Below are 8,961 nucleotides of genomic sequence, written 5' to 3'. Positions count from 1 at the left end.
TGAGTTCTCAGGTCACTGCATCTCTGAGTCTGTTTGCTCCTCTGGACGGCAAGGTGAGCAGAGGACCAGCCTCAGAGGGTCATTGTAGGGACTAGTGGTGTCCTCCCTAGCAAAGTGCTTTCTGGGGGCCTGTCCCTGTGGAGAGGTCCTTGGGGGCTGGCAGGGCGGCGGGGGGGTGGTGGTGTGTGGTTAAGCTATGACAGTGCTACTTGGGCATTTTTCTCTTCCGCATGACGATGCCTCTACCTGACTCCTCACTGTTTCCAGGGTTGGGCCAAGCTGTTTTTTCATGTGAAAAGGAGGTTTGTGACTCCATGGGGTTCCTGTTCTGGATGAAGCCAGAGTAGAAATCCTAGGGATGAGAAGTGGGCCAGGCTCACTCAAAAGATATCCATAAAGGGACTGGTGGGGGCTCATCTATTTGGCAAATATATGAGAAGCCATTCCAGGTGCGGGCACGGAGTAGCTCGTGTCCACAGGACAGCCAGTGTGACATCCTCCTAGCCCCCTGTAGGTATGGCTGCATCGTCCCAATTTCTGAAGGGGATGGTGGACCCCTGGACCAGGTGAAAGGATAAGTGGGCTTAGGACAGAGCCGTGAGCTGGGTATAGAGACTATGGACTGGAAGTGCCAGCAGAACCCTGTACCCCACATGTCATGGCGTTTCTGCAAGGGGGTGAGGGCTGAGAGTATTTCCTAGAGGAGAGGGAAGGAGTCAGAGAGCTGTGGAGGGGCTGAGGTGTGGTGGGCAGGCACCAGGGAGGTCGGGACTGGGTCAGCCCAGCTCCCCCTCACCGTTGACCAACAGCTCTCAGTTCCAAAAGCTTTCCGCTCGACCCTCCTGGTTGACCCGGCACATCTCTGCCAGCACTACCAGGCTACAGGTCCAAGAGGAGTAGGACTGACTTCTGGATGGGCTGGAGTAGGCGGCACGGAGACCCAGACCCCCACACGGTGCTATGGGAAGGCAGTGTGGAAGGAGAGGCCAGGCCTCAGACTCTATTGCTCACCTGTCTCCCCACAGGGCCATCTATTTCATCCTTGGCATCTGGTTTGACCAACACCATGATAACTTTCTCCAGCCCCCAGAATTCCCCTGCCTGAGGCTTTTGCTGGCTTACATCCAGGTCAACTTCCCAGGGTCCAGCCTGGAGCACCAGGCCCAGCTCCTCCTCTCAGAACTAAAGGACCTTCAGCCCCATGAAGCAGAGACGGAGGGTGAGGACAACTCTGGTGGGAATGTGGCCTGCGAGGGTGGGGGCCTTGGCCGGACCACACAGAGGGGTCTTCCAAGGCCGAGTTAGGCCAGACACCAAGTTGACTCAGACCACCGTCCCTAAGGTCTGCATTCGAGACCACTTCCTGGGGTGGGTTCTTGAGCTGAGACTTCATTGATGGATATGAGAGGTTCCCCTTGTTTGCAAGGCCATCAGAGGGACTGATGCTGATAACATGTCCCTTCTTGAATCTTCAAACCAGGTCTAGAGCAAGACCAGGAAACCACACAAGAGGCGACACTGACAGCATCTATAGTCCCCTTTACAGAGCCCGTGCCATCTGGAGGCTCAGCCTCCCCTGAAGAAGGCGACGTCCAATGAACAGTTCACTTCTGCTCTTCAGAGGCCTTGAGGGCCCGGTTCTGAGCAGCAGCCTGTTTGACCGCAGCTCCAGAAGGGTCTCATTTTCAAAGTAATCTAGAGAGGAAAATGTTTCTCACACACTGAAGCCTTGTTCATTCTAATAAGTAGAGTGAAACCTACGCCCACAGTCAACAAGACTAGTCACACGGTAGACAAATGATTCCCGTGGCATCTTCCAGGACTCTCATGAGAATCCAGCGAGGTTTTTACGTGACCCCCGCATGATTCCCTAGTTATTACTATGTGATTTTCAGGTGACTTCCACCTCACTGCACTTCCCCTATTCTCAACCAAGTCTTTTTAAACATGTCTCATAATCTACACATTTTCAATATTTCTGCATTGATGTATTGTCCATTAATAATTTCCGTCTAGACAGTAGTGGCCTAAGGTCCGCTTACAAGAATAGTGTGGGAGTCGCACTTGAAGCAGTTAAGAGCTATGCTCACAATGACTCAGCATTTTTGCTGCAATACAGATCAATGGCAGCTGCTCTTTCCACTGCTAAAGTAGCTTACTCAAACAGATTCCTTATCCAAATTTCATCTTGATTAATGTGCGACAGCCGCTCCCATTGCCTTCAAGCAGGTAGCCTGACCACAGCAGAATCCTCAGGCCAGTTATCAAAGGATCATTGTCTGATAGACTACACTGATGTTCTCAAGCAAGTCTTCTCATGGAGACCTGAACTTTCGATTGGAGTGCAATGAGGTGGCTATCTCAGCCATGTTCGTGACACGTGGACTCCTTTTCTCAGTGTTTATGTGAATTTAAGCAAGAAATGTAGAAGAGTATATCAAAAGTGAGTGCTACATCATCATCCAATGTCACGTGATCTCCCTGTGATGCCCTCTGGCCATTCTCTTGATGGTCACATGATTCTCGTTGGGCAGCCACTTGAATATTGCAAGATTTTGGTTTTATTGCTATGAGATTTTTAAATGACTTCCACCTCTTTTCTCTGCTGGCCTAAACCATGGGTTTCCAGAACACATTGAATGAAGTGCCTCAATGTGAATATCTCAGCTTCGTTTGTATGGTCATTAAGCCAGTCCCTCTAAGAATTTGTAGAGTTGAGGTTTGCTATAGAGGAATTCTGAGGCAGCCATTCTTTCCATCATGAAGTGGTATCTCCAAAAATGATTCTCCATTTTACCTGCAAAACAGTAAAGTGAGGCTTTTGTTTGCAATGTGATCCAGTCGCTACCTCACAGCACACTCAGCCTCAGGTTTCAACACTGCCAATATCTGGCCGCCGCCTCCCCTGACATAAAGCAGGTTTCCTGACAACAAACAAAACCTGAAGTGAATTAAGGATCATTGTCTGGCCACAGACACCATTTACCTCAAGTAAGTTTTATAAATTGAACACGACATTCGATTAGGGTCAGTTAGGAGGCGGTCTGGGCCTCCTGTTACACAGAGACTAAAGCTGTCTACTGTTATAGAAAAGAAAGGGGACATCCTTTCATGGTAACACTACTGTCCTCCCTTCAAATGATATAGACTGGAGACCTGGGCCCATTACACAAAACCAGTCACTTCCTAACAATGGTCTGAAGCCACCAAGCGTTTCCTCATTGAAAATTAATATACTGGAGACCTGAAACCGCAAGGCCAGTCTATCCTCTGGTGAGAATATATGTTTGGAGAGATAGAACCTTGGTTCCATGTCTGGATTTGCTCTTTGGAGCGAGAGTGGTGACTTGGTCTCGCAGTTCCAATCCCTTCTTCCTTTCCAGGAGATAGAGCTGAGACCTTGTCCCACAGCATATCTTCTGTCTTTTCCTAAGAGAGACTGAAGTGGCGGCCTGGGCCCACGCTTCTAAACCTGTCCTCCCTAAACAAATGTTGAGTGATGTCTTAGGTCCACAGCAACAAGCCTGTTTGTGTGCAAGGGAAAACCTGAATGGAGACTTAGGCTTGTGACATGAAGCTGGACTGTCCTTTAGGACATAGAGTTGCAGGCTCAGTCTCCCAAAGTCAAGATAGTCTAATAGGTAAAGACTAGATGAAACAACTACTCTCACTGCATCCAAGGTACCTCTGAGAACACAAATTCATGTAGAGTGCATGGCCCACTAACAAACCAGTCTTCTCTGAATCAAAGTAAGAATGGAGGCCTTCGTTTGTAACAGCAACACTTTTTCATTGAAAGAATGTGAAGTGGTGACACATACCCCAAGGCACAAATTCTGTCCTTTCCTAATAAAAAGTACAAAGGAGATTGGGACCTATGGCAATAAACCATTCCTCTCTGAAAATTAGTAGTAGGAGACCTTAACCCACAGAGCAAGTTTGTCCTTAGGCATGAGATCTTAACTCGAGAACTCGGGCTGTGTCTCCTGCCTGCAGGAACCAGAATGCTAACCTTGGTTTGCAGTTCCATTCCCTTCCATGATTTCCAAGAAATCTAGCTGAGAAATTGGCCCACATCATTTCTTCAGAGCAAGGAACCCTGTGCTGGAAAAAAAAAAAAAAAAAAAGTAGAATGGAGAATTAGGCCTGTGACATCAAGCCTGGATGCTCTTCACAGTATCTAGAGTGCAGGCCCAGGCTCCCAAGGTCAATACCATATAATTGATAACAAACTAGATGACACAACTACTCACACTACACCCAAGTAAAACTTAGGAAAAGAAACTCATGTGAAGTGCATGGCCAGTAAACAAGGCTGTCTTCTCTGAACAAATGTAAGAATGGAGGCTTCCATTCAATCCAGAAACACTGTCATCTGTTGACAGGATTTGGAGTGGTGACACAAGCCAAAGGCACAAACCTTGTCTTTCCTAACAATAAGTACAAGGGGGATCAGGACCCATGGCAATAGAGCATTCCTCACTGAAAACAAGTAGATAGAAGACCTTACCCCACAGGGCAATCCTGTCATCAGGTCTTAGAATCTTAACTGGAGACCTAGGGCTTGTCTCCTGCCTGGATTTCTAATCAGGAACCAGATTACTGACCTTGGTTTGCCTTTACATTCACTTTCCCTATTTTTAGGAAATAGAGCTGAGAAATTGGTGCATAGCAATTCTTCTGTCTTTGCCCATCAGAGACTAAAGGAGTATCCTGGGCCCATGTTTGTAAGCCTGTCTTCTCTGAAAGAATGTTGCCTGGAGTCCTAGGCACTCAGCAACAATCCTTCTTTATGGAAGAGGAATTCGAATGGACACTGCGGAAATCAGCACCAATTCTGGACTTTCTCAAAGAAAGTAGTTGTCAGCCCCAGGCCCACAAGGTCAAGACCATCCAATTGGTAACGACATCCAGACTGAACACTTAGGCTCACAACACCCAGCTTGGCCCCAGGTACCAGAAGAACTATGGGAGGGCTTGGCCTGCAGAACCAAGATGTCATCTCGTAGAAGGGAGAAGAACGGAGGACTCGGTTCACGGCACCAAGACTGTCCTCAGTTTAAAGCAGTTATGATAGAAATTTAGGCTCATGGAACCAACCTTGTGTCATGCTAACTGTACATACAGCAAACCTGGTCCCTCGTCATCAGTTTTCCCTTTTTCCAGTTATTGAAAGGTGACCGTAATTTACAGCACCAAGTCTTTCTCTTGATAAGTGGTGGTAGTGTGGGCACTTAGACAGTTGACACAAGGCGGGACTCTTCTTTCAAGAATTCGACTGGGGAGCTTGGAAGCAAGGCCAAGCACTGTTCTGATTTCCAGGAAGTAGAGTGGAGACCTTGGACCACAGAATCTAGCCTAAATTTTCATAACGGAACCTTTGGTAGAGGACGTGGTGCATGGTAACAAGATCATTATGGTAAGGAATAAAAAGTCAATAGAAGTCCATGGCCCCTGACCCAGTTCTCTTCCTGGATCAGGGGAAGAAGAGTGGATGTTTGAAAACACAACACCATGCCGGTCTCATTTTCAAGGTAAAGTGGAGATGATGTTTCTCACACACTCAGGCCTTGTTCATTCTAAGAAGTAGGGTGGAGACCTACACCCTACTAACAGGACTAGTCACCCGGTAGACAAACAATTCCTGCAGCGTCTTCCATGACCCCCAAGTGAATTCCATCGAGGAGTTCATGTGACCATTGCATGATTCCCTAGTGCTTGCTACAGGATTTTCAGGTGACTTCCACACTATCCTTCTTCCCCTTTCCTCAAGCAAGTGTTTTGAAAACACATCTCATAATCTGCACATTTTCAATATTTCAGCATTGAGATATTGTCTGTTAAGGATTTCCATCTCGACAGTGTTGGCCTAAGGTCCGCATCCAAGCATAGTGTGGGAGCAGCAACTGAAGCAGTTAAGAATGTTATTAACAATGACTCAGCAATTTTGCTAAAATACAGATCAATGGCGGCAGCTGTTCCACAGCTCTAAAGTAGCCTCCTCAAGCAGTCTCACCACCAAATTTGAATGCGGTTAATATGCTACAACTACTCCCATTGCCTTCAAGCAGGTTGCCTGTCCACAGCAGAATCCTCAGACCAGTTATCAAAGAATCATTGTCTGGTAGCTTATACTGCTGTTCTCAAGCAAGTCTTCTCATGGAGACCTGAACTTTCGATTGGAGTGCAATGAGGTGGCTGTCTCAGCCATGCTCTGTGACACATGGACTCTTTTTCTCAGTGTTTATGTGAATTTAAGTAAGTAATGTAGAAGGATATGTCAAAAGTGAGTGCCACAGCATCACCCAATGTCACGTGATCTCCCTGTGATGCCCTCTGGCTAGTCTCTTGATGGTGATGGGATTCTCATTGTGAAGCAATGTGAATATCGTGAGATTCCCACGTTGTTGCTACGCGATTTTCAAGTGACTTCCACCTCATTTTCCTCTGCTGACGTAAACCATGGATTTCCGGAGACGTTGAATAAACTGCCTCAATGTGTATATCTCACCTTTCTTTGTATTGTTGATAAGCCAATCCCTCTCAGAAGTTGTAGTCTTGAGTTTTTCTGTAGAAGAATTCTGAGGCAGCCATTCTTTTCATCATGAAGCGGTATCTTGACAATGATTCTTCATCTTAACTGCAATGAAGCAAAATATGGCTGATGTTTCCATCGCTATGCAGTCGTTTCCTCATAGGACACTCAGCCTCAGGTATCAACACTGCAAATATCTGACAACCGTCTCTTTTGCCATAAAGCAGGTTTTCTGCAACAGATGAAATCTGAGGAGAATTAAGAATCATTGTCTGGCCGCATACACCTTTGACCTCAAGTAAGTTTTGTAAAGTGGACACGACTCTCGATTGGAGGTCAGTTAGGAGGCTGTCTCGACCCCATGTAAAACACAAACTCTAGTGTTTTCTCAGTTTTTCTCTCAATTTTATCAAGTGATATGCACTCGTCATTCCAAAGAAAGCACTTCGTCGTCCCCATCTGTCACATGATCTCCCCATTTATCATAGAGGCTATTCTCTTGATGGGCATGTGATTCCCACAGGCCAGTCTCTTGATGGTCACGTGGTTCTCGTTGGGCCACCATGTGAATGTCGTGAGATTCCCGTGTTGTTGCTATGCAATTTTCAGGTGAGTTCCACCTCATTTTCCTCTGCTGGCCTAAACCAAGGTTTTCCAGGACATGTCGAAGGTACTCCTTCAATGTCAGTATCTCAGCATTTTTCATATGGTCGTGAAGCCAGTCCCTCTCACACAATTAGTACTCTGAGGAATTCTGAGGCAGCCGTTCTTTGCGCCATGAAGAGGTATCCTCACAATGACTCAGCATTATACCTACTGTACAGCAAAAAGGCAAGTTTTGTTTTCACTGCTATCCAGTCGCTTCCTCACAACATTCTTAGCCCAGGTTTCAAAGGAGACAATATGCCACTGCCACCTCCACTGCCATAAAGCAAGTTTCCTGACAACAGACAAAATCTAAGGGAATTAAGGATCATTGTCTGGCCCCATACACCACTGACCTCAGGTAAGTTTTGTAAAGTAGTTGGGATACTCGTTTGGAGGTCAGTTAGGAGGCTGTCTTGGCTCCCTTCTGTTACACAAAAACTAATATTTTCTCAGTGTTTATGGATTTGATCAAGTGATATGCCCTCGATATTCCATAGGGAGCACCTCGTCATCCCCATCTGTCTCATGATCTCCCTGTGCTTCATAAAGGCCAATCTCTTGAAGGGCATGTGATTTCCACGGGTTGTCTCGTGATCCCTTCATGACTTCCACCTGGCCATGGTCTCAAGTTTAACATTGTCTACATTTGACTACACTATGGAAAAGACTTATTCACACTACCAAGAACCTAGAGCCTGTGATTTAAACTAATGTGCAGTGCATGGCCCATCGACCAAAGCTGTCTACTCTTATAGAAAAAGAAGTGGACATCCGTTCAGTGTAATAGTACTGTACTATTTTCAAATGATGTAGACTGGAGACCCGGGCCCATGACCCAAAGTCAGTCACTTCCTAACAATAATACAACCGAGCCGTGGTGTGATGCCAACATGTCTGTCCTCGTTGAAAATTAGTATTTTGGAGACGTGAAACTGCAAGGCCAGCCTTTCCTCTGGTAAGAATATATTTTTGGAGAACTAGAACCCTTGTTTATGTCTAGACTTACTATTTGGAGCGAGGGTGGTGACTTTGGCTGCAGTTCCAATTTCTTCACCTTTTCCTGGAGATAGAGCTGAGATCTTATCCCACAGAAATTCTTCTGTCTTTTCCTAACAGAGACTGAATTGGTGGCCTGGCCTCTCAGCCTCTTCTCCCTAAACGAATGTCAAGGGGTGGCCTAGGCCCAAAGCAACAAACCTCTCTTTATGCAAGGAAAACTAGAATGGAAACTTCAGCCTGTGACATGAAGCCTGGACACTCCTCACAGGTACTAGAATGAAGGCCCAGTCTTCTAAGGTTAATGCCGTCTAATTGAGAACAGACTAGACAGATCAACTACTCACACTTCATCCAAGGTAGCATTTCTCAAGAGAAACTCACGTGGAGTACATGGACCAAAAACAAAACTGACTTCTCTGAATCAAAGGAAGAATGGAGGCCTTCGTTCGTATCAGCAACACTATCTTCCGTTGAAAGGATGTAGTGTGGTGACACAGGCCCAAGGCACAAAGCCTGTTTTTTTCTAACAGTAAGTACAAGGCTGAATGGTACACATGGCAATAACACTATCCTCTCTAAAAAGTAGTTGCAGGGGACATGACACCACAGGGATATCCTTTCCTCAGTTAAGAGAATCCCAACATTGGACATAGAGAATTGACTCCTGCTTGAACTTCTAAACTTGAACCAAAGTGTTGACCTAATTTGCAATTCAAACTCCTTCTCCTATTTCCATCAAGTAAAGATGAGAAATTGGCCCACATCATTTTTTCTTTCTT

General features: G+C 46.1%; 1 protein-coding gene across 1 annotated transcript in view; it reads left to right on the top strand.

The window, feature by feature from the left end:
- Positions 1–316: 316 nt before the first annotated feature.
- Positions 317–8,961, top strand: part of LOC107196316 (ral guanine nucleotide dissociation stimulator-like) — a 22,572-nt gene continuing 13,927 nt past the window's right edge. Inside the window, exon 1 of the mRNA XM_025039101.1 lies at positions 317–1,219. Coding sequence (XP_024894869.1) covers positions 961–1,219 — 259 coding nt within the window. The 5' untranslated portion in view covers positions 317–960. The remainder of the gene's footprint in view (positions 1,220–8,961) is intronic.

Source organism: Pteropus alecto, unplaced genomic scaffold (genome assembly GCF_000325575.1).
Source record: "Pteropus alecto unplaced genomic scaffold, ASM32557v1 scaffold288, whole genome shotgun sequence".
Classification (NCBI taxonomy): Eukaryota; Metazoa; Chordata; class Mammalia; order Chiroptera; family Pteropodidae; genus Pteropus; species Pteropus alecto.
This window is presented reverse-complemented; position numbering and strand designations above follow the sequence as displayed.